General features: G+C 35.1%; 1 protein-coding gene and 1 long non-coding RNA gene across 10 annotated transcripts in view; both read left to right on the top strand.

Annotated features, from left to right (window-relative positions):
* Positions 1-26,846, top strand: part of LOC139140954 (uncharacterized) — a 156,927-nt gene that overhangs the window by 25,736 nt on the left and 104,345 nt on the right. The gene's annotated exons all lie outside the window — the stretch shown is intronic.
* The window catches only part of LOC139140950 (EF-hand calcium-binding domain-containing protein 4B-like), an 80,045-nt gene that overhangs the window by 48,083 nt on the left and 5,116 nt on the right, over positions 1-26,846 (top strand). For 5 of the 9 annotated variants that reach the window (XM_070710460.1, XM_070710457.1, XM_070710456.1 and 2 more), the window contains 15 exons: positions 2,534-2,680; positions 7,782-7,872; positions 9,367-9,462; positions 12,031-12,102; positions 13,286-13,401; positions 13,829-13,900; positions 14,864-14,918; positions 15,719-15,736; positions 17,969-18,001; positions 19,497-19,591; positions 21,797-22,114; positions 22,982-23,105; positions 24,625-24,763; positions 25,576-25,772; positions 26,292-26,393. In XM_070710460.1, coding sequence (XP_070566561.1) covers positions 2,534-2,680; positions 7,782-7,872; positions 9,367-9,462; positions 12,031-12,102; positions 13,286-13,401; positions 13,829-13,900; positions 14,864-14,918; positions 15,719-15,736; positions 17,969-18,001; positions 19,497-19,591; positions 21,797-22,114; positions 22,982-23,105; positions 24,625-24,763; positions 25,576-25,772; positions 26,292-26,393 — 1,675 coding nt within the window. Of the gene's footprint in view, positions 1-1,384; positions 1,682-2,533; positions 2,681-7,781; positions 7,873-9,366; positions 9,463-12,030; positions 12,103-13,285; positions 13,402-13,828; positions 13,901-14,863; positions 14,919-15,718; positions 15,737-17,968; positions 18,002-19,496; positions 19,592-21,796; positions 22,115-22,981; positions 23,106-24,624; positions 24,764-25,575; positions 25,773-26,291; positions 26,394-26,846 lie in introns of those variants that run through there. The other 4 variants (XM_070710465.1, XM_070710462.1, XM_070710461.1 and 1 more) reach the window with 4 other exon arrangements.

The following is a 26,846-nucleotide window of genomic DNA, read 5'->3' as shown; positions in this document are numbered from 1 at the left end:
GGAATTAAGTTTTTTATCCTACATTGAACTTTTGACGTCGCCCCTAATGCTGTGTTGAATTCATTGTACTGGGAGAGGGGGGGGGGGGGGGGGGGGGGGGGGGGGGGGTGTTCCAGCAGTTTGTTTGTTTGTTAATTGGTTACTATTTTCATTTTGAATTTCCAGCAACATTGTATTCCTTTGTACAATTTGAATTCAAACCAAACAATACATCCAGGCTGTTGAAAAAAATCAGATACGAATTACCATATTTTTGAAAAGGGTTTTAAATTCATGTTTGTCAATAAATTGACAAATGTCTGTAACATGCTGAGAGTTCACAAAAGCCATCGACTTCATCAACGACTAGATTAGCGGAATAATGTTTACAGAATTGTCATAAAGCAAACATCAAATTTCAATTTACAACCATATCAGCTTGTACAACAAAAGTAATCAGGAAAAATGAAATGGCAGCTGATGATGTGTCTGAGTTGCGATAACTTGATTTGCAAGAGGGAAAAATTGATGAATAACTTTACTAATCTGTCCAAAATATCTTATTATAAAATTTGTAAGTTCTAAAAGAATAAAGAAGACTAAGGTAGAATAAATGAAATTTTATATCTATTGATAAAGCTGATGCTTGAGAAATTAAATATTAAATGGAAAAAAGAAAACGCCATTTTGGCTATGCTATTATATTGGAAGATGGATTCCACAGTCTGCGTGATTTACAGAAAGTGACCAAACGTAATCATGCTAAATTACAACATTTTGCAACTGAATTTAGATGACAGAGTAAAAAAAAACTGAATATCATAACTCTGAAATCAGAAAATTTTACTGCATGTAAGATAACTTTCGATTTCATCAAAAATGTTTCTCTTTCAGGTACAGGCAGTCAGGTTTGGAAAAAGTGTAAGCCAGCGCTCATTTAGATTTTGTTGAAGCTTGAATAAGTGTTGGGCTTTCACGATACCAGCTGAGAAATTTACAGGGGATAATAATAATCAGAATATGAAAAACGTTTTAAAAGGTTATGTAGACAGGTGTAATTAGAACATGTTTACTCAGTTCTTTGTTGAATTGAATGCCCAAAAGTGGAAATAATTCCGTAATGATCATCACGTTAAGATTGTCAGGAATAGAAATTCCACTAAAAACACAACCCAACACATATTTCAGTATGAAAGTATTATCTAGGTTGCTGTTGTGATGGACACCACTTTTTTATGATCGCTGCACATCATTGTTGAATATTTTCAGTTGAGTGCATTATGTCTAGTGTTCAGATTGCATTGTGGGATATTCACCATATGGGGCCACGTTCCTGTAGAAAAAAAAAAAGCTTATATTAAAATTTCATTAAAATCCCTTAAGTATGCGACTGAGGTTTCATCGAGTGAGAGCAGTATGTGCGTTAGGGATGTAGGAATAGATGTACACGGCTACAAATGTTCTTCTTCAGAAATACTAGTAGTAGCAGTGATATCGATAGCGGTATCGCCTCGTCTGGTCCTACCATTACGCATGTTCTACTCACTCTAGTGCTGGTCTGGTTGGTAGTTGCCTGTGGCCACCTCTGTAAGGATATCCTCTACCAGAAATGTGTGGTAGAGTATAGATGCTACCTTTGTGAGCGATGGATGGAGATATTTCCCAGGATTTCGGAACACTGGGACCAGGTGGATAGCAAAAGGTAGTCATGGCAACAGAGGCTTGGTTTCAGTGAAGTGCTGCAGTGTATCATTTTCAATAGATGTTATCTTGTGTCCATATTTTGTCATGTTTATGCATCTCACCTGAATTGAAAATGGAATGGTCTTCTAACAAGTAAAATCAGTCATGTTTTGTGAAAAAACAAGGATGTGCTTATGGGAGAATTTCCATGGATAATTTCAACAGTAATCATTTTGTCTTTGTTCTAATATTGCCAAACCTGTAGCATTTTCTGTCCCTATGAGAATTTACAGTGCTGAAAAAGTCAAACTTAACAGTAACGTTACATTTACCCCCTATCATGTTTTAGAAATCAACGTGTAGAGACATCAGATGGTGATTTCAATCTCAAATTTTCACGCATTGAATTTAAAAAAATGAGGAAAGAACTTTCACATTTTGTAATTGTTAATGGAGGAAATTGGAAAATACACTGTGCTGTCAAAACACAAACCAATAGCCGTCAGTAGGTGTTTATCACCTATCAGCATGGTAGGCATTCAATATGATATGCTTGTCGTCATAGCAATTGTGATCTCAACAGTCCAGCTTATCTTTATGAATACTAATATAAATGCTTTGTACTAATAAACTCAAAATGTTGCAAGTGTATTCATAAAGAGCCTTGACATTTTTTTACCAGCGTAGAGACTGAAAAAAAAATATGAAGTGGTTTTTTTTTTTTTCAGTTCTCTAATAGTTTTAATGCATGGGTTGTTGATTATTTTGTGTAACAATTAAATTTAAATTAAAATTTTCCTGATGTTGTGCCCCATTGCCATCATCACCTGATCTAGTCTTGACTATTAAACATTTGCACTGAATTCTACAGTCAACAGCATATCAAAGATCTCTGGAAGAAGTTGAAGAAAGATGAACCAGACCTGCTTGGTGACTTTGAGGATTTCATCCAAAAGGTTTCCAGTGATATCCGCAAAGCCAGAATCGACAGCGATGAACTGGAAAACGCCCTCAAACAGTAAGTAATGGAAATCTGTTGTCTTTCTTAGCATGCCATATTTCACCAATGTAAGATTGCATGATAGCACCTATCCCTTTACATGTAAGGATAATGTATCTCCGGATATTGAATTCTAGGTTCAGCTTACTTCGTAGAAATTCCGGAAACAATAAAACAAACTCATCGCTACAGTAACTATGAACAACAAAATTCTAAACTGATTTTTGTTGGCAAAACAAGGAAATGTAGTGAACACATAGGCAGTGATATACTCGGTAACAATCATTTTATGACTGATATATCTGATGCAATAAAGCAAATTTTTCTGTACCTTTTCTCATGAAACCTCACAACTCTCGCAGGAAGCCTAACATTTGTTATGATCATCAACAAAAGGTCTAACAGAAAGCTTTTGATGAAATCAGAGAACTTGACTAGTTTGTATCTGCATAAATACTGCAGTTGTACATAATTCATGAATTTGAAATTTGTTGTTGACATATAAACAATTGAAACACATCTTCTAAAAATTTTATCATTTTATATAATGATAGTCTCCAGAATCATTCTGTTATGTTTCCTGATTGGCTGTCTTTTTCTCTCCATTCCTGATAGGTTTTCATTTACTCACCATAGCAACTAGTTAAAAATACAAAAAGTTTGACAGCTTTTTATACTAGTCTTTTGATATTTCCAATTGACAATAATCACTTGCAAGTGTATGTAACACCATGACAGCAACCAGTACTTGGAAGGCTCCAGTCATTTCATGTGATAAAATGACAAAAATTCTGTTTCCTACATGGAAATTAACTTTGCTTCCTTCTTACAAAGGAATGTATGGTCAATGATCATTGAAAGAGGTAATGTAAGTGTAGAGAGTTGAAGAAGAGAGTCTTTGGAATATGTAAACACTTTAAGTGCTGTCATTCCCACCAAAATCTTAGTGCAACATTTTGCCAATTTTTATGAATTTTTCTGCAGTGTTTTGATAATTTTGGACAAAATGGACGTAACTTTTCATTGATTACAGCATTTTATCAAAAATTTGGGGAAAATCTGAACAAATTGTCCAGATTTTGAAAAAAATTGTCTGTGTTGTATTTTATAAATGTAACAACAATTGACTTTGGCACTCTCAGGTTATCGGGTTAAAGTCTGATAAGTGGGCATCTGTTTCGTCCTAAGTTGATTGTGCAGTTTATAGGACAGTAGTTTGAACGGACTGCTGTCATTTGCTAGTTTTGTTGCATGGAACAGGTTATTTTAAACAGCACCAAGGCATCTCCAATGCCATTTGTTTGTTTGTATGTCTGTAAGAAATCAATGCATGGTGCTTAGGTTTTTCCAGTTTCAAATGTTTCACTCGAAATTAAAAGGTTCAGCAACATGCGATGTTTATTTCCATTGCAGAATGCAAGAATTTTGAATCATGTAATTTTGTTGTCTGAATTTGAAATTTTCTTTTCACATTTTAAAGTTAGTTCATCGTTTGCTTGTCAGTGATATTTAGACAGTAACTTCTGAGCAACGTGCAGATAAAACTTTTGAGTCTTTGGCCCCTGGCATTCTCAATAGTGTCTAGCCACTTACCCAACATTACATTACTGCAAGACGATTAATGGTGTGTTTTGAATTCAGCCTCTTTGTTTGATATGATATCCAAGTGCCCTGCCAACTTGAATGCCTTGCTGTGATTGGACAATCAGTTCCTTCCTGATTGGTTCCAAAGTAGCAGGTCAGAGGTCACAGAGACTCTGTATTCTCCAGTCCCACTGCTCATCTTAACTGGTAACAGTTGAATCAAGACTTCTCAGTTGGTTTGTGGTTGTGTCAACTCAGCCAAGATGGACTGTAGGGCACCATCAAGTTGAAGTCTGCAGAGATTAATGAGACCTGCCTAGTCTACCATTGAAGACCTTTTCTGGGGGATTCTGAACTCGCCTTTTGCGGAAAAAAATCAGGTGGTTTATGTAACATGAGCTGTCTCCATGTTTTCCTTTCTTTCAGGTTGAGTTGAAGCAGTTGAATAATGTTTTGTTCAGGGACTTACGTTGTGGAGGTTTTCATTAATTATCCTTGTGTCCATTCCATCCAGGCTCTGTTGTTGATTGTTACAGTATGTTAATGAATCAGCCCCCATTGAATTCTAGGATTGTGCATATCAATGTTAATCCCCATGCTATTTGCGATTGCAATTCACTCATTGAAATAACTGTGTAGCTACCATGTTGTCAAGAGTTTTTGCCGTTGACAACTCTACTGTGTGGTAATTTAGTTCTTCTCTGATGCAACACTGCAGTATTGTCAGGATTTAGTTTGCTTCAGCTGGCACATTTTTACCTGTCAAGGCTGCATACCAGATATCAATGAAAGAAACACATCATGTTGTGTCCATCTTCCCTACATTTCTCTGAGACAACACTTGCTTGATCGCTCTGTCTAGGTCATGTAGAACTTATTCAGGATGCAACGTCATGAATATTCTCTTTTGCCTGGTCTACAACATGTTTCTATCTGTATTTTTTAAGATTTTATTTGTATCTCTTGCCCGCTACACTCCTGGAGTTAATGCATTTTCAAGTTTAATGCTTTGTTAAATATTTCAGAAAAGGTATAAACACTAAAATGTATTTGTCGTGTGTTTTGTCAATGTTTAACATGAAATCTGCCATGTTTGATACAGCATGGTCAGATGTGAAACGAAAGTGACAACTTATTATTGTATTAAGATCTTATTTCAAATCAAACGCCAGAACAGATAACTAGTGAAGGACAAACAGAGGCCTTTGAACTCAACCTTCGACTTTACGAGACAGACACAACAGGCAAGGCAAAGAAAACTTTGCTTCAATTACATTCAAATTTTGAAAGACTTCAAGGCAAGGTACTGTTTCAGAGGCAATATACTCATAGTAACTGCCAAGTTTGCTGGAGGCAGTCTAGTCATTCTGTCAGACCAGCTACTTTCCCAACAAAGCTCAGAAGTTTAACAGCAATGTGCATGCTCTTTTAACAGAAGTTGTAAGTAGAGCAGTTAATTTTTACGTCTTCGCAAATGAGGAAACCGCCCAAGGTGCAGCAGTGTTTAATAGTTTCAACCCATTCAGAGATTAACAGATATCAGTCTTAAGACGAATTTTATGACTTTGTGGGAAAATGTACACTCACTGTGTTTGCTGTCAGATCTTGTGAGCGTTGCAAACATAGCTGTGTGATCAGGCTGTGATGAAATATTTGCACAAACCATCAGACAGACAAGAGCAAACAGTTTAGAGACCAGGGGCTTTGTCCAGTGGAATGGTTTCACAAGAAAAGTTCAAATTTCACGACATCAGACAAATTAACCTTTTAAGTAAGTGTGATCTTCTGATGTGAGTCAAAATCTGAATGAAATGGAATGATTGGTAGAAAGTCAAGAATTTCGGCATATTGCCTAATTTTGAAACTTAAAAACCATTGATTATTGTGTTTAGAGAGGATCGTTTATGATCTCAATAGGTATCAAGTTTGAATTAAATGAAAACAACAATGAGGGCAATTTAGTAAAACGATTAGAGAGAGGGATGTGTATAATTCAAAGTTTTCTCATAAATGCCTCCAGACAATGAATTTCCTATCACTTTTCCAATAAAGGAAATCTGTACCGTTTTATAGCTCACTTATGAGCGTCCATCTCTGTCATGAAGTGTTATTGCTATTCAGGTATATTTTACTGTGAACTTTAGCTATTGGGATACACCCTTAACACCCTAAAAACTGAAGTGATAATTAAATGTTCAAATTTTTTCAGATTGAACAGAAGATCAGAACATGTTACATTTTTCTCTCAGGATGAACCAATCTCAGCTTATTCATTTTCAAAGTTTTGATACATCAAATCAAACACAAAACAGATGCATTTGTCGTAAAACAGTTGAATTTACTCCGTTTTATGATAAGAATGTATGGCAGTTTAAAATTTATTTAAATATTCTATTCGGTTCACCATTCAAGTCGCCATACCAGATGTGTAACTGTCCTGTGAGTTTGAAGATGTTTGCAAGAATTTTTCTTATGCAAAGACCAAAAAAACTAGTGTGAAGCAGTGTTTCATATTGTTTGCATTCTCATTTACTCTCTCTGATATATATCTATAACTTGATACTGTGATTTGAAATTCTTTTTGCTGTTGGTTCACACTTCAAGAGGGAGTCCACAGATGTTCAGACGTCATAGGTCTCAGGTCATGGCCTTTGACCTTTGACATGAACAATCAAGCAGTGTGTTTTCATAGGTCCTGGGTAACTTATTTAAACATGGTATCTAAGTCCATCTATACAAGAAAAATATAGTGCTTTGTCTTGCGCACTTTAATATCAAAGAAAAGGGAACTGAAGAAGGCACAAATAGATTGTAAAATTTGCTTGGGAATGTACCATAATGTTAAAGTAAAATCCTGTAAAATGTACATTGGTTGATTCATTTCCACATTTCCAAAGCAACTGAGCTATGCATGCATGGTATCTGTAGATCACTAGATATAAAAAAGTAGATTATTTGTTGCCGGATGTACACAGTGTAGCCATGTTGTGTAACCACTAGAACTAAGATCAGGATAAACATACACCCAAGGTATCATGTAGATTGATCATGTCGATTCAGAGGCAAGTATCATTCTGTGTATGACATACATGTATTGAAATGGTGTTTTTGACCAAAGTACTCTTCTGACTGTGGACTTTGACCCACAATAACTACCAAATTATCAGTATATGCGTATAATGGACCCTGTGAACTCTTTACAATCTGCATACAAGGTTGTTGCTATAAGTATCGGTATCTCACTTTCAAAATTTCCAGTATCTCTCTGTGTACGTGATTTATGCCTAATATATGAGTATGAACATGGTCTGACTGTTTTGGTGTGTATGATGTTGAACTCAAGCAATGTGACCAAAATGATAGGAATAATTTATTATAGTTTAAACTTATTGTTAACTGGTATTGTGTACTTCAAACAACACTGGGTCAAAGTTTGGCAATTTCTCCAGTAGCTATAACCACAGTGCCTCCATCACACGCTGTAAGTTTCACTGCAAATCATCCTGAAATAACAGTATTCCTGTTTTGTTGCCAGCAAATCATACACACATGACGAAGAAGTTCGCAAATTGTATGAAGAAATGGAAAACCAAATCAAAGCTGAAAGAGAAAGAATTCTAAATGAGGTATTTGTGCTTTTTATACGGTTTAAACGACATTTCATTTACAAAATTTACATTCAAAGGTGCATTTCTGTTTGGGATTTGATAATCTATCATGTACACGAGTATCTTTGTTTAGTGTGTAGTCTGCATTCCAAGATAAATTTGGACAGTTGCCTGTACACTGTATGTGTAGTTTTGTTGCAGAATAAATATTTGAAAGTCGTTTGTTTATGAACTTTATGAAATCTGTATCCATCAGTGTGTTAAAAGTATGACTGGATAATTTGCATAAATGTAATAATGTACCATATGACGTGCATTTCACATTATGGATGGACAACATCAAATGGAGTTTCCTCTTTGTGCAACGCAGTACATGGAGTTTTACAATGTCTTATGCAAAATTTCTTTCATTGTTGTTTATTTCTCACAATGAAAAGTATAAATGTATTAATCAAATACACATAAAGTTTCCCTGTATGTCAGGGGTATAGCATCATTGAAAATGATACAGAATTAATAAATTTGAAAATCAAGGAGGAAAAGTTCAGTCATGCATGAATTGCAAACATCTTAAAGCCCCAGTAGCTACGCAAATGTGTACTAAACCGATCTCAGAATATCCTGAGTTTTCCAAGAGTTTTCTCTGAATAAGAACATTAAAGACTGAACAGGTGTATAACACTGTCATAAGTGTCGAAAGTGGCATGTAAAATCAAATGTTTTATCATCATTTTAGATTTCCTGTCATTTACAAAAACCAATCATATCAAAGAGAAAATTAAGATTATGACAACATACTGTCGGCCATCGTGTGGGTGCATTCAAGCAAATGGCATCATGCTTGTTTCTTGGATGATTACAATGTGTATGTGCACGAAATACTGCACTTTTTATACTTTTCTATGGGGGCGCCATTTTACGTGTGCGGCACCCGTTTATTATTTAACTTGTTAAAATATGTAGCCGTGGTCCAAATCAGGCAGCAGTGATACGTCTATACATGTCCTTCAGTCAGCACATTTACATGAACCAACATTAGTTTGAAAATAAAATCATGAAAAAAATTCATATAATTCGCAGCTATTGGGGCTTTAATACAATATAGCTGAATCGTAATTTTTACTCTTAATTTTGTATTTGTATTTTCACATTTTTTCAACGATTTGTTCTCCATTTTATTTGCAAATGTGATCATTTTTAATGCCTTTCTTCACAAATGCTGATCACATACCTACAGAAGACATCTTTCCTGAACCCTCTCAGACCTGAACACCCACTTATATGTAGGTGTAATTCAGGTAGGCTACCAGAAATTCAGACCTGAGAGGCTTCAGTGTGCATGTGCAGAAGATAAGATTTATGTGTAGGAAAACAGCAGAATGTTTCCGCCGAACTGGACCCCAGCACCCAGAGTAGAAACTCACCCACAGCATCAAAGAAGTTGGTGCCTAAAATAACTTAGCCGTCCTTCCAACTGATAACCAACAATGCAATTAAATTTTTAAATTTCAGGAGAAAGAGAAAGAAAGGAAAGTCAGAGAAGAAATGGCACAAGAAATCTTGCAGAAAGATCAAAAACTTCATGAACTATTACAAAAACAAGCTGACGTAAGTCTTTGCTTTTTGTTTCCTATCAAAATTTATGCTTATATACTCTGGGAATGTGATCTTGTGCTATTGATCAGTTATGACAGCTTTGATCGTGAGGTACAATGTACAGTAGTTGGTGATTTCATGGTGAACCAGATATGAACTGTAAATGCTCACGTGTTTCATTATATTGCAGTTATGTGTAAATTTGAACCTTCACCACGTGTTTGCAACTTCATTGAAAGTGTTATGATCAACATAATGAATAATATTCACCACAGATTGATTCTAAATCCAAGTATATATCCCCAATCAGGAAAGTTCATTAAATTATGCAAATTAGGAATTGACTGAAATATTCTCATTAAAACGCAAATTAGGAATTGGCTGAAGTAAAAAAGTTAAATGACTTTCAATAATCTCGTATCATAATATCTTTAATGTACAAAGCAATTCGTCAACTTTGGTCTAGTCAAGACAGACAAATATCCTTAATTAGGAAAGTTCATAAAATTTGCAAATAAGGAATTGGCTAAGTAAAAATTCTTAATGACTTTCAATGTTGTATCATAGTATCTTTAATGTACATAGCAAGTTTCGTCAAATTTGGTCTAGTCAATACAGATAAATATCCCTAATTAGGAAAGTTCATTAAATATGCAAATTAGGAATTGGCTGAAGTAAACAAGTTTAGTGACTTTCAATAATGTTGTTTTATAGTATCTTCAATATATGTAGCAAGATTCATCAACATCAGTCGAGTCAATTCAGATATGTATCCCTAATTAGTGAAGTTCATTAAATATGTAAATAAGGAATTGGCTGAAATAAAACTGCTTAATGATTTTCAATAATGTTATATCATAGTATCTTCAATGTACATAGCAAGTTTCATCAACTTTGGTCAAGTCAATTCAGATATATATATCTAATTACAAAAGTTTATTAAATATGCAAATAAGTATTTGGCTGAAGTAAAATGCTTGATGACTTTCAAAAATATTATATCATAGTATCTTTAATGTACATAGCAAGTTTCATGAATTTTGGTCAAGTCAATTCAAATAAATATCCCTAATTTCAAAAGTTCATTAAATATGCAAATTAAGAGTTTGATGAAGTAAAAATGCTTAATGACTTTCAATAATGTTAAATCATAGTATCTTCAATATACATACCAAGTTTTGTCAATTTTGATCAAGTCAAATCAGATACATATCCCTAATAAGGAAAGTTCATTAAATATGCAAATTATCCATTATCTTTTATGTCACCCCTTCGTACCTTTCGCAGCTGATATATCTTGGTGTGATCAAAATTTGTTGTGAATTTCATCAAATTGTTTGCAGCTGTTGTCAATATATATCTGTTTCTTCTAAAATCATTAATTCTGCAAATAAGCAAAAAGTAAGCAAGCCACACCCACCAAAAACTAATCAGTTCTTGCCATTTGCAAACTAAATCTATCTACCAGATTTGATTCTGATCTGATTAGCCGTTTTTGAGATAATGAGTACACAGTCAGACGACACAGACAGACAGACATCGCTGCGACATATGCTCACGTGTGTCAACACGTGAGCAAAAAACTAGAGGTATAATACTGTAGCAATAGGGCTTGATGGGCATATCAGTGTCATTGGAAAAACTTAGTTTCCAACTTTACCTTAGGCTGAAATTCATGGTTTATAATCATGAATACTATAGACCAATCTAGTGTTAACGTAAAACTAACCCAATACCATGATCCCATTACCTGTTGATTTATGGTAAATTCATGCAAGGTTTGTGTGTGATATTACCGGTAGCTGCAAAGCTTTGAAATTATTAATTTAAATGTGAGAGCCTTTGAAATTTGTCACTCTGTCATGGTTGATGCATGTAGGCACTGTTTGATCTTGCACAGCATGATGACCTTAACCTAATACATCCTGATGTTTTCATGCATTATTAAGTGATTGAATTATTTATCAATTCACTGTAAAATGAATTGAGGATGTGCATTAATGTTCAATATGTATTTTACATCACTTTTCATTCTTGAATATCTCGTCACATTATGGCCATGATGACCTTTGGGTCACACATCCTGGAACTTACAAAATCAGTACAAGCTGGAAACCACCTGTTGATTCTGTACAGTCTTTGACAACAGCTTTCAATCTTAGCATATTGCTAAATTTCAGTGTATTTGATTGTTTTTGGCAGCCTTTTAAAACTGTTAAATAGAAGAAATCTTTGTACTGTCGTAAGAAAAATTCCAAAATTAGGCGTTTTACAGATCAAATTAAATAGTAGGCATTCAGTATGAACCAGAATACCATCCATTGTCAAATGGTGTGAGAACTGTACACAAAGTTGCAAAATAATGATGATGACTGGCAAATTTAACACCAGAAGGTGTAAAAATGCCAGTAGACAAAGAGTTAAACTAGCCAGGTGTTAAAAAGGTGGAGAACAGATGTTCAAAGCACAGATTATGCAAATGATAAAACAGAACTTTCAGATTTGTCAAGTGTTGATAAGTTGTTCTGTCATTTGACGGATCACTCAGTCAGTTTCTGTGCGGGTTTTCATCTCTTACAGCTGGAAAAGAAAATTGAACACATGACAGTGAACCAGCAAGAGATCACAACAGAGAATGACATGTTAGCCAAGGTCAGTACTTTATCGTTTACAACATTCATGATAAGATTGGATGTGTTTGAAGACAGTGGTCACTGTACATGTTAGTTTGTTTGAACATCACAGTGTTGTGATTCTGTCTGTCGAGGCTCTGTGTGTGTGTTTGTGTGAGTGTGCGTGAGTATTTCATGGGACAAAGTCACCCTTTTAGAGTGGTTTGCAACATCACCAGGTTTTGTAATAGTGAGATACCTCCAGGTCAATCATGAAATCAAATCAAATCAAAGGATACTCGGTGTGTGATACAATGAAAAGGCAATACCCAAGAATTGGTACTGTCCTGCACTGGGGACACTCTTTGCTTCACTAAAATTTAACGTCTCAGGTTTGTGGTTGTACAAATTTGTTAGTGTTAAGTGCCCTGTTGGGTACACAGCTGTAACTTCACTTTATTGAACATCGACGTCATTAGTTTGGAAGAACAACCACCACTTGACCACTTTGTTTATTAGCATATTCATGATAATATATTTCAAATCATGTCTGATATGTATATGACATGATATGAGATATATAACCATGAATATGTGTATGAAATAATTTCAAATATATTAGTATTACTATGAATATGCTAATGACAATGATAATATCAGATATATCAAAATTTCAATCTTTATGGCCTTTTAATATTAAAGCCTTTGGAATTAATATGCACTTAATGATTTCTTTCTCCTTCAATTGTAATTGATCAGTTTTGAAATCCCTTTGTTGCTTAAGGCAGAATGCGCCTCAGGGACAGATATTTAGACTCTTAAAACTTTAACAATTCTTTTCTGACCCACCACTTGTGGGAGCCCATTTTATAGCTCTTGGAGCAAGATAACTTCACTGTCTTAATTTTCCAATAATAAAATCTTTTGTTTCCACTTAGAGCTGACACAGGGATAGTGGTCATTTGCAATTTCAGAAAATGTTGGTAAATATTGTTTCTGTAGTGTCAAACTCTGCATGGCGATCCCTGATTTCTATTCTTGATTTGGTGAGAGAATGATTGAAACTTTCATTGAGAAAGAGTTGAAGTCTTTCATTTTTGAGGCGCATCCTACCGTAAAGTGACAAATTTCAAGTTTAACAGTAATGTAGCCAGCAACATTGCCATTGTAAACCCTACAGCTCTCTTCAATCTCGTCAAGTCTCATGTTCATTGTTTTTACAGGTCAATTTTGAGCTGGAAGATAAACTGAAAGATACTGACCTCAGTTTGCAAGAGTCCAAGCAATATTTGAAAGAATTGCAAGAAAAATCAATGAGAGAGAAACGGGAAAGGGCGCAGTAAGTTTGACCATCAACAATTTTTCTCAACTTGAATTCTTTTCAGAAACATCGTCTGAAATGGTTTCTCATCAACTGTTGCCTTTATTGTCAGTCATTAGATAAATAAAGATAAAAAGCAGACAAATTAATATGAAAATATGTGTAGTTAGCTTTCCAAATTTGTATTCACTGTGTGCCAAGAAATATTACAATTTTAACACACATTGGAAAGTTTTTCATAGTGCCAAAAAAATTTTATCATTTGTAGGAGTATGTACTTCTCAAAATAAACTCCATTTTTCTGTAAATGTTTTTACCTTTTTCAAATATTCAGAATCCTCAGGGGCAGAGTTTGTATTGTGAACATACAACTTTTGATGCGTATGTGTTTTGTATTTCACCATGAGACTCAACCAGAAGTCTTCTTTCATTTTCTCTTTTCCAGTGCATCTCTGAGAGTCACTGAAGGAATATCGCGAGAGCGAGAAAGTCTTGTCAGACAGTTAGATATACTCAGGTTAGTTGGTCATGTGCTACACACAACATGTTGAAATTTACAGGTTGCCATTCCATTCCGTTTTGATGGTTACTTTATATTTGTGTTTATTTTATCTTAGATTTCATATGCAGGGAATGTACAACTACATGTATGTAGTGCTTGTTCATGTTTGCCAACCATGTCTGCTTGTCTTCTTCAAGACATCAAAAAAGTGGTGATTCTTAAAGACATTACAGTTAGTACATGCATGCAAAAATTAATATTTTCATCAAAGCTTTTGACTAGACTTTCAGAAATCACCCCAATAGGGATGGTGAAATTGTTACTCAGTTGTCACTGTTGTTGTGATTGAAAGTATAAAAATCACATGTGTAGGAATCAGAATACAATCTGTAGCAATAAACACAGCTGTGAACAAAGACAAAATCTTCTCAAATTTCTGTCAGCAAACGCCAATTGGCTTACACAATGCTTTATTCACTGATAGCCCAGCAGTCACTGTAGTAGGTAATATTATAGTGTCTGATATCTTTTCACCATTTTGTATTGTAGCAAGAACAAATGTATTTTCATGATGTAAACACTGCAGCATTAAAGTCATTGGGCATTTCATGCTGCGAGAATCAAAGTTTTCTTTTTTTTAGCAACAAATTCATGGTTGCTTTTGATATTTGTCCATAGAAACCTTATTGTATCATCTTAGTGTCTTTTGTAATTGGTGAATAGGAACACATCCCTTTATTAGGAAACTGTTTCATCGTCATTTGACTCAGTTTGGGAAATAGCTTTCATTCTTGCCCAGAATATCACAAACTCCAACAAGGAAATTAATAGTTAATGTGATCATCTTAAAAGGTGTGTTTGAGTAAAGAACATGTAACTTTGTAAAGTCTTTACCAATAATGTCTATACTATGTAGATCATATGTACACATCATGTACACATCATGTACACATCATGTACACATTTACCATTATCCAGAGAGATGAACAAGAAACTACGAGATGAAAAAGATATGCATGAAGCCGCAAGACAAGTAAGTTTTAACAAATCCTCTTTGTACTTTTTACAGTGAAATGTCTTTCAGTAATGTTTTGTTTTCACCAATACTTAGGATTTTACTCCATCCAACCTCCAGCTGAGGTTTTTAGTAAATTATGAATTAATCATGAATCGTCCTGCTCCATTATAAAACCTCAAAGGGGCCTGAATCCCTTGACTGCAAATACACTGTTCAATTTCTTTGGTCTTCAGTTAATACTGATTATATGTGCAAAGATATGATTTGACTAGTGTAACATTGATTAAAAATTAAATTCTCAAGTTTCCGAAATCATGACATTACATTGCCTTGCTCATTAACATTAACTATCTGTTGACAATCTCTCTCGCTCGTTGCTTTCACGGTTTGCATCATCAGTTCAGTTTATACTCAAGCTAACATTATGATGGCAATTAATGCCATATTTAACTTTGCATGATTTCTGTGCACACAGTTACATCCCTACATAAGTACAAGTCCAATTGGAAGTGTGTTGAAAATGCTATGAAATGTTCATATTAACCATATCAATGCAAATGTAAAGAACATATGTGATTTCAACGGGAAAAAGTAAATGAAAAGTGTATAAATTTCACATTAATCATTAATTCTGGAAGAACCACAAAATTTTGCCCCTATCAACATGTTCACTACCTTCATGTGTTTCAGAATTCATTTAAGCTGATTATTCTGTAACAATCCTATAGAACCGTTATGCGAATGAGATTTCTCCTGCTTACTTTCATACCTCGTTTCATGTCATTTCTATTTTTTATATTTCATTTTGACTTCAGCCTGTACAGGCTTCACAGGTGATCTGACACTTTTTCATGGCTGTATATATTACTGTATTATATGTGTGTTATAGTGAGCATGTGCATTCTGCCCTAGTGCTTATTGCATGGCAAAGTTTCTCATGCTTATGGGACAATTCAATGTTGCATGGGCAGATATATCAATGTTAACTATAAAACGACCATATCATTAGTTGCCATGCATCATAATTGTGATATGTATTTGTAAACAAACTTGGACGTGCTGTCGCAGTTTGTGTTGTTCATGAAATCTTACATTGTCGTGTCACCTGTTAGCATGATAAGTCTATTACGTGTCAGTGTCAATTTTCATGTGTATGTATGGTTAAAATTACATTTTCTAATTGCCCAGCTGTTCGGTTTTGATACACAGCATAAATAGTGCATTGATTGTTTGAAAGTGATCCGAAAGTGAAAACTGACATTTTGTAAATTTTGTACATTTTGATACAAAAAAGTTTTAAAAATCTGTAACAGGGAATAGATATTTTCATAGAGTATTTGTTTCAGAAACCTAAAACAACACACAGGTACTTACATGTTGTATACTTGAGGATAAAAAGGGGGAGTGCAGCAAAGATATCTTGTCCTGTATTAATGGGATTAAGTTGCTCTGTCAGAATTATGTAGCTCTCAGCAGCAAACAACAAGACAGCATAATGTCTGTGTTGTTATCTGCAGACCATAGTTAATTAAATAAGACATTCTTGAGATATGTTAAAGGACTTTAATTTAGTTCTGTAGCGATCTAGCAATCTTAGATTGTCATAAATTCATAACTGCATATACACATATACAGAGGCAAGTAAACACACCTAGGGCATTCATCCCAGTACTATCAATTGGTTGAAGCAATTATTTCAGCTAACAAGCAAGTATTTATTAGCAATTTTAGTCTGCAGTGCATGTCAACAAAACTATGACTTCATGTTTAAATGTTGTTCAACTCAGAATTTTTCACTGGTTACTAACAAATAAGTGCAAATTTTAAAAATTTACATGTACCTGAATGAGGAGATAATGTGAGACCATGTTGTAGATATAAAAACTGTCTGTATGCTGATTTTAAATAATCATGTAAAAAAAATGATGGGCGTGGGCATGGCATTAGGATGTTAAAATGTGGCACGCGTAATTTTTATGTGTGCAGCAAAATGCATGCATTGTACAGTTTTGCTGGAATGCCAATATGTCTGTCCTGTTATGTTATCTCATTTGACATTACTTCAATTTAATCTGGAATATTCAGTTTATCAAATATTAGAATGTCACTCTGTCAAAGTGAAAATATCTATATTTGTGTTTCAGCATATTGTTCGCTTTATGTGTACTTGACTAAAACAATTTTAAAATCCTTCAGACAACAGATTCCGGACTGTTGAACTAAATTTGTGGTCATTTCAATAATGATGAGAGTGGTCTATAAATGGAATTCATTGTCAATTCACTCAGAAATTTGTTTCATGTGTTTAGAATTAAGGTTAAAACTAATTTTGTTATCTGCATATTTTGTGTCTGTCTGCAAAGAGAGATTGTCCTGTAACAAATTTTGGTCAGTACTGTAGTTGTGTAAATGTGAAAGTGCATATTGTATTGTCAACAGTTATTCCATTCTCTGAAAATGTTTGTTTCAGAGATTTCATATTGGTGTCAGATTGTTTACTATAAAATCAGCTATTTAGACTACACTACCCATTAACAACAAGGAACATTTGTGGCAGTTTATGGCCATAATTTTCTATATTAGTGTTTCCATAATTGTTTTGTTTTAAATAAATATTTTGCAAAGTTATTTACAGAACACTGTAACAATTCTTAAAAAACAACAGATTGGCCTTCGTTATCAGGGCATTGTGATAGGCCTTGATTATCAGGAAACAATGCATTATTCATAACAAAAGTTTTGCTGAACTTTCCAGCAATGATTATTGGATACAGAAAGTTTTGCATAACTTCTTGACAATGATTGCTGGAAACCAAGACTATATGTTTGAGAAAATCAGAAACTAACGCTTACAGATGGACCAGGCATACAGTGATACTTTTCTTCATATTTCAATTCTCACATGTCATCTCTATAATCTATCCCAATCCCTGTCTCTGCTGTGACTTCAAATTCCATCATGCAACTAACAATGTCATTTCATTTTTTCTCCGTATGCCGTATCTGAATGTTGACTTGGTACATGAACACATGCTGGCTATCTACTAACACTGTACCGCTTATAGAAAATTTCAAGCCTGCAAGATGAGTTAACTGAGGTAGTGACTCACTCTCTGATTCTTTCCTTCCTCTGCCATGACCCTTCTGAACCCTCATCCTCTAGTGTCCTTTGCACCATGACCCTGTAGTGACCTATGACACCATGCAGGCATTGACCTCAAACAGGGTTCAAAGGGTCGAGTATCTTCTGTATCATCCTATGATTTCATACCTATCTCCATGCATCACACTAGTGATAATATAATCTTGTACAAAATGTTGCAAGACGGTCAAATATACAAATATGAAAGTATATAAACCTTTGAACAGACCCTTAAACTGATATAGCATAACTGTAGATATGTACACTGTAGTTTAGCTCTTCTGTAGTATAGTTTGGTGTTAAAGTTGGTCAACCATTGGTACGATGTTAGACTTCTCAATAAAAGTCTTAGATATGAAACTGTAAAGATTTAATTCAGCTGTACATGTCACATCCCATACCAAAGCACATAGCTTTCCTCTTCTCTTGTTTTAATATCGTTGCACATCCCTTGTAGTCAAGCCATCAAACAAAGCATCCCTTATGCAAATGAAATGCTAATTCAGTCCCTTCAGTCAGGTTTTAGCCACATGGATTAAAGCAGTCAATATTAAATTGTTGTTCTGTGCCCATCTAGGAAAGTGTTTTGGCAGCCATACATACCATATGAATCTATTGCAGTAGGAGATATTCACATACAGCCAACAGAAAAGTGAACAAGACAGTGTTAAAACTGTCAAGTCTCTCATGGATGAAACAATCTTGAATCCCAGTTTGATTTCAAACGGATGTTTCATTTTGTAAAAGTTGAAAATATACCTGTTTGCTAATGCTAATCTAACTCTAGAATGAAAGTTAAAACAAAAATAATGTCAACTGCAAGGGTTATATTTGTCACAGCAGAAGATGATCCAAAATGTTCAGAAATATTTTTTTCAGTAACCTTGACGATATCTTTGCTATTGAAACTCAAGACAAATGTTTCGTGTAGGATAGTATCAGGAATGCATTCATTGCCACTGGCATTCCACTCAATTGATTTCATCAGGGCTAAAACATGGTGCGACTCACTTCATCTGAACTTGATCTTTAACAATAGCACACCAAATGAAATGAGAATTTTGATAGGATGGAAAATTTCCATCACAGCACTCTTTTGTGTTTGAAAACTACACCTATGGTAGATTGCTGTCGAAATATTACTTCAATATTGTGCAATGAAAACATCACCAACAGTTCTTATTTGTTTGTTTTTGAAACAGGTAACCAAGGTTATAACAAATTAACAATGATTTCTGCATGACACGTGAATCACCACATTTACTGACAATCTTCATTCCCATAGATGGAGTTATTTCGCTAACCCATACACTTACCACTTGCATGAGCTAACTCACTTCCCTCCCAATCCAACAGCTGTGATGCAGTAGTCCACCCTTGTCCCTGGGCAATGGCCGTCTTTTGTATTCATCATCCATTAACCCTGTCTTTCCATTTCATCCTGTTTCCAGGCAACCAAAGGTGAGTCAGAATCTCCCAGAAAAGGTAGAATGAACAGGCAGGGCTCTATCATGTCCAACTATTTCAGTCCTAGCCCTCCAAAAAGGTGAAGTATCACATTTTACTCCTTTTTATTTGTTTCTATAAAAATAAAATACTAACGCTTCTATGTGTGAATTTTCTATTGGCCTAGATGTAGTAATGCAGGCAAATATGTGCAAAAAATGTAAATTAATGCTAGAAAGACTACAGGTAGTGCTGTCATAAACAGGACAAAATGCTTCAACTAGCATGCTTTTTAGACTCTTATATGCAATCCATATTTAATGATCATTCATTCTACAAATACATTTAACATTTACCAACCAAATGACAATCTTGAAATCATTAGACCATGCTGTTTTAGATTGTAACATCATCTATTCCAGTAGAAAATTCATGCTGAGCATAGCAAATTGAGACTAGACTCTCTAACAGCCCCTTGCCAGCTACACCTCAGACCATAATACTGCCCTCAGCAGTTGAGCCAAGTGAAGCTCCGCAGTGAGCCTTGCGTGCTAGAAAGACTGTTGAGGGCGCATCACCATATGGTTGAGCAAAGAGCTGCGTAGTGAACGATGGGCTGTGAGAGTCTAATTTAGAGCAACTAATGCATCTTTGTGGCATATTCTCTAATGTACTGTTGTATAAACTGTTCATAGTAAATTTGAGACTTAACTATTCATTGTATGCTTGGAATACTTTGTATCTATCCACATCCAGTCAGGCTGTGATGATCGTAGAGGTCATTGACCTGCATTGCCTTACAAATGAACAACATGACCGACTCCAACTCTTCCACCAATACCTTGTGGTTTATTGGAGGATATGTACATACCCCCCGGTACATCTGTTAGATGTTTACTGAATTAAACCAAAGAGAAACATTAAAATCTGTCTGTACTCAATATGAGATGATATTTGCAAGAGAATACAATTTGAGTGTTACAATCTATGGTTGAGTGTTAGTCTGTGGTTGAGTGTACACATACGAGTTTGCATTAAATTTTATATTTCAGCATAAAAAAAGAATTGACTCATAATGCCACTGAACGAGTGTTTTTACATAAAAAGGTTGACATTAGATTCTCTTAGATGCCCAACAGTCACAGTGGTAAACAGTATGGATTATCAATCACATGAAACTTCAATAGAAGGGGTAAACATGCTGTCTTTAGATACTCTTTTTGTGATCTTTTGGAATCTTGAAACATACTGACATACACCTTCAACCCCACATCACATAAAAAAAAAAAGACAAACTGTAATTTCTAATGTGAACCAGAAATATTAGCAATAATTTAATAAGTGATCAGCTATTTACTGCATACTGCTATGTACAGATACAGTATTCAATACAATAATTTCTTTTTATCTTTTATCCAAGACAACGTACGGTAGGTCAGTCAGTTGAAGGAAAAGGAAAAAAATCCTTTCAGATATATATTTTAATCTAAACAAATTGTGACATTTTTAAATTAAAACAACATTCCCAGAATGCATGTACATGGTTTATATTTGAAAAATGTAAATTAAAATTTCCTTGAATGAATTCCTCTTTGCCTTTATCAACTAGTTCTGCCATTGATGCACTTGGACTTGTACTTAGTCTGACTGCTAGGATGATTGAAAACCATGTAATTAGGGCCAAAACTAGAGGATTTACAGGTCATGGCAAAACTGATCATAAATAACTCCAATTAATTGATGAAACAATAAATATTGTGTTTTACAGAACTTTAGAAGACACTGCTAATAGTCACAAACAGAGATGAGTGTTGTCACTTACAGGAATGGTGTATTCACAATTTGCAATATGCTTGAATTGCAACATTATTGTCTGATATTCTGATATTATCTTTCCTCTGAGTTTACATTTTTGGTGCGTGCAGTGCAGTGTGTCATTGTGATCATTAGTACATCTAATGAGACGTTTGTGGTGTGGTTTTGCATACACTGTTAACACTGATGATGCATGTACAGAATTTGATGCAATGGTTGAATGTTTTTTTTCAAATTTGTACTAATACTACCATACTTTCGATTGTCTTGTGCACTGTTATTTTCCAATGCATTATTCTTAACATTTGCTTCAACAGCTCTCTGCTCTCTCTGACTGAAGGCCATCATGAAATGGCAAAAGGGAAAACGTTACCCAACATTTTTATTATGCATCCATTTCTAAATTCTGCCACCATATCTTGTGCAGCTAGACCAATCAAAGAGCAGTTACTGAAGTCAGTTATACTATGCTGTCTGATTTCTCCCACAGAAAAGCACTACAGAAGTCAGCACAAGGGGAAGAGGATGTAGAGGAGGAAGAGGTTGATGGGGAGGGGGAGGGGGAGGGTGACAAAGACTATGACAATGGTGAATTAGCAGCTGAAGATGATATAGAAGTAGACGACGATGATTACTACATTCAGAAAATGAAAGAAAATGGACTGAATGGAGTTTTGGAACCTGAACTTTATTCCTCTAGAATAGATGAATTACATGTTGGTCAGTCAGAGGGAGCAAGGGGTGCCAGTAGTGGATCAATGGCTAGTTTAGGACGGTCAGAATCTGTCAAAAAGAAACAATTTCTTCGGTAAGCTTTACAGTCTCTCTCTCTCTCTCTCTCTCTCTCTCTCTCTCTCTCTCTCTCTCTCTCTCTCTCTCTCTCTCTCTCTCTCTCTCTCTCTCTCTCTCACACACACACACACAAACAACTAACAACTATTAGGTACTTTCTTATGATTGAGTAAAGCTTGCTATTGTGTTTACACATCACTCTTGCATATTATTTATCTAGTCATTAATTTTTGTTCCTTATCTCTCTAATCTTCCCTTGTGCTGAACAGTTGTCTCAGTCTCTCATCCTTTTACAATTGCATTTCATAACATCTCCATTTAAATCCAAATCCTTCCTCACCACAACTTAAGACATTGGTGTCTTCTCCAGTATATAATGGCAAAAACAAGATCACAGGCAACTTCGTTCTATCCATTGAGTGAGCGCGTTCTATCACTATATCAATGGTCATAAAAGCTTTTCATCGGTGGCTTCATTGAGCTATTGAAATGTAAAGAGATCAAATTTTACTAGTGGCTGCAAGTCTCACTGTTGAATTTTTTCGCAATGTCAAAATCAGCAACTGTTTACAGACGCTTGGCAGATGACATTTTTTCCTTCCACAGCCAACCAAATGCCTTGATTTTTTTTACTTTTAGTTTTGATTATCCTAAACATTGTCTAGGGCTGTGTCTTTAGCCAATCAGATGGCTGAGTGTTTAGCCAATCAGATTGCTGAGTCTTTTGCCAATCAGAAAGCTGGATTCAGATGAGCCAATTCAAAATAAAGTAACACGGTCGTCTAGAAAATGATTTTACAATCTTGATAATAAAGAATACTTTCATACAAGCTGCTCCAATACTCCAACTGACAGACTTGTCATCTTATTTGTGACATCACAGGAATGGCTCAGCCACAGTAGTATCAGGGGACTCTGAAGACAGTACATTGTCCAGTAGCAGTACATCACCGGCATCTCCAAGAGCTGAACCGGTAGGATGTCAAGATACTTCCTCAATCTCACATGTGAGTTTAACTACTAACAGGCTAGCAAATCTCTATCTGCCACATCCCTCAATCTCCTCATACAATTTCAGGGGGAGAGGATGAGCTGTAATTTGTATCCGGTGGGTGGGGTGATGCTCAAGAGAAAAGTGATGGTTGGCATCACAACTGTGAAATTGAGAAGACCGAACATGATTTATAAATATATTTTTGCTCTGATAACAGTTGCCAATAACGACAACAAAAAACAAAAGAAAAAAGAAAAATGTGGTGTCTTCCAGTACATTCTAAAACTTGCGATAGAAAATATTTCTTTTGAAAACTCTGTTAGTTATTCTACACTGCATCACCCGGGTAAATTTTCTGTATTTACTGGGAAAAAAGGATTCCAGAAAAACCCGGAAGATACGACTCCAACAATTACAAGAGGGAATGTGTCGTTGATGAGGAGAAAACAGGCATATTTCTTTCATAGCCTAGCTCATAGAATCCTCCATTAATCCATTGACTGAAATATAAATGCATGCTCTGAACATTAAGTTGTATGTCAACAGCAAGAAGGGATACAACTCTCAATCAAAATAGGTTTCAAATAAAAGTTTCAAAATAGAAGTTTCACTGGTCGAATGGCGAATCAATACGTTTTAGATGATCTCAAATTTTTTAGCTATTTAACCTGGTGTCCAATACTAAGCACATGAAATCAGTCAGATTTATCACTTGTGTTTATGAAGAAAAATATCAAAATTGCAGTGCAGATGTTGGTAGTTGATCTCAAAGTTTACAAAATCTATAAATTATTCCTTCTGGGTATAAAATTTAATGCATGCAGTAAAAAGCCCTTTCACTTCTAAATATTTCATTCTGGTAAATCTCTCATGGCATTATTTCTGACTATGTCTATTTCAAACTTTTAATTCTCTTTCTGTTAATTTTCATGGTTATTTTCACTGTCAGAGGTGATAAATCGTGCAAGATTCTCACTTGCAGGCAGACTGCTAATTTGTCATTTGGATGAAATACAAATGTTTAAAGCACCAGAAAGTGAATTTTGTTTGCCACAAATAACCTGTCCTTTATCATGTTTTTTAGTACCGGTACCTATCTAGAGATGGCCAATTTAATATTTTGACTGACAAACCCTTTGAATTTGTCACTCGAAGGCTTTTGAGCAATTGTATTTCATTCCAGTAAATCATGAACAGTAATGCAAATTTGTTTACAAATATCAAAAAAGCATACCAGCTTGTTCATATCTGCAGAATAAAACATGGTTTTCATATTTTTCATCGCTATATTTTTACTCTAAATTGTTGTATATTTTATGTCAGCTTTTTCTGTTGCTCGTCATGTAGTGTGTTGTGGGGGACTGACTTGTTTTGGTAGACCAAATGTAGACCCTTTTTTGCGGCTTACTTTGGATAAATTTTAATAAATGAAAATAAATAAAATATTTTAAACACAAAAAATTAATAGGAACAAAATGTTATATTTGCGGGCCTGTTGACTTGCCCATTCCTGTGATGTTCTGTCTCTATAGGAAGTACTAGGGCCACTTCCAAAGACCCCAGAAAGGGTGTACAAGGTTGTATTCGTTGGAGACAGTGGAGTTGGAAAAAGCAGTTTTATCTATAGGTTTTGTAAAGATTCATTCAAGTCAAACTTCAGTGCAACAATAGGTGAGTGGTAGTCCTATGTTTCAAAGCTTTCCATCAAAACATTTTATTCCGGGATAAATCCTTTCCTTTTTATAACATTCTCCTACATATGTGTGTCCTATAACTTCACACATTATGATGAGTGTACCCTAACATTTTCTCAAGCGTGCATCCAAATCAGTGTTTCATCATAACTTAAGTTGATATCAATCAAAACCAGCAATTGATTTTATCAAAATTGGCCACTATCATTAGCTTGTGTTTTGATGAAGGCAGCCATCAAAGTTGGTCAATAATCAGTATCATTCACGCTAAATAAAAAAATTCACCAGGTCCCAGGAACAAATAGGAAATGACAATAAAAATTGGGTCATCTTTAACCACTGCTCAGTGGTTGGTACCAGGTGTCCAGAATGAGTAAGCGTACCGTGCAAGCATGCTACGCTCGTCAAGATTGACCCATAGAGACAAATTTCATGTACTCCAGGAAAGCCACCAAATTCCTGTTGTGAGTCAAACCAGAAATGCTGTCACTCATCATATCAGAAAGGGGCGTGTCATATTTCAATGCAACATCTCCACATATCTATCATAGAACTTCTTAAATGATAGAACTAATCTACTTTTCGAGAATTCTAGCATCACAAGCTTTTGTTCACTTATAGGAAGTTCCTCAGTTGACAGTTTTGTACTACACTTGATCTATTGTAGACTTAAAAACAGGCAAAAAAACGACTGTTATATACACCACATTCCGTTCTTTGTGGGTCCGTACATTTAAATAAAAAAATGAAATTCTAATTTATTTTCTTTTATTTTTATAACCTTTACAGGTGTTGATTTTCAAGTAAAGAATGTAATAGTGGACCGTAAGATGATAGCATTGCAGTTGTGGGACACAGCTGGACAGGAGAGATTTCGCAGCATCACAAAGCAGTATTTCCGCAAAGCTGACGGCGTCTTAGTTGTGTATGACATTTCATCTGAGAGTAGCTTTACAAATGTTCGGAACTGGATGACTAGTGTCAGCGTAAGTTTCAGTAATCTTCTTGCAGGCCATGTACAAATGCCACTTTGAGAAATTGACTCAGTCCATGTTACGTTTCACAAACAAATAGATCATTGCAAGATAGAAACATATTGCGTACAAGTATTCAAGTTCAAGTAGCAAAGTAGCCTGATTCTGTTAATCCACGTGTCTCTGCACACTTTGTCACGTAGAGTGCATTCCAACTGCAAATGTAAAAGGATAGTGAAAAAAATAGTAAAAATCACTCTCCAGCGTAAGTGGACTATACATTTACATAAGACAGTTATTTTGCTCCTTTCTTCATTGTCTTGATGGCGAATTCCAAATTTTGAAAGGTGGGTAACAGCTTATTTGATTGTACATTCCTTTTCCTAATCGTATCATGCCTGGTATTGAACGTTTCAAATGTCACAACTGTGTACAGGATGCACAAGACCAACTATGCCTTACATCATAAGTTCCCCATTACCACACTCCATCATTCATAGAACATTCTTTCTTTCTTTCTTTCTCTGACAGGAGGGGGTTGAAGAAGGCACTGTCACGATGATTCTTGGAAACAAAGTTGACATCGAAGAACAGAGACAGGTCAAACAAAAAGATGGACACAAACTTGCCGAGGTATGGAATTCCAGAAAAATTTATACTTACTTTAACCACAAAGCACTTTAACCACTTTCATTTTTCCAATGCAAAACTGCTTCTGCATTGTCTAAACTCATGAACGATCATTTCACTTTTATCAATCCTTCAATCAAACGTTTGCTCTCCATTGGTAATCTGATGTGCAGCACCTGATTTACACTTTTCTGTCAAAACAGAATTGTGTCGATAAAATTGTCAAAACATTTTAAATTAACATTTATGGTTTGTGCTTGGGATTTCTAAGCTGAATGACATCACTGAGCATGTGCAATAAATGATAAGATGCTTTAAATATCAATTAGGAAATGATGTCACACTCAAGGTATTATCTACGGCTTGATGATCAATATCACACTGTTGATATCACAGATAGGCCAAAAAATCAACGGTGTAGTTTCTCATCCTTGTGAGTTGACCTAGGCCCACTGC

The sequence above is a fragment of the Ptychodera flava genome, chromosome 9 (genome assembly GCF_041260155.1).
Source record: "Ptychodera flava strain L36383 chromosome 9, AS_Pfla_20210202, whole genome shotgun sequence".
NCBI classification, from domain to species: Eukaryota; Metazoa; Hemichordata; class Enteropneusta; family Ptychoderidae; genus Ptychodera; species Ptychodera flava.
Note: the sequence above shows the minus strand (reverse complement) of the source record. Positions and strands in the feature narration are given on the sequence as shown.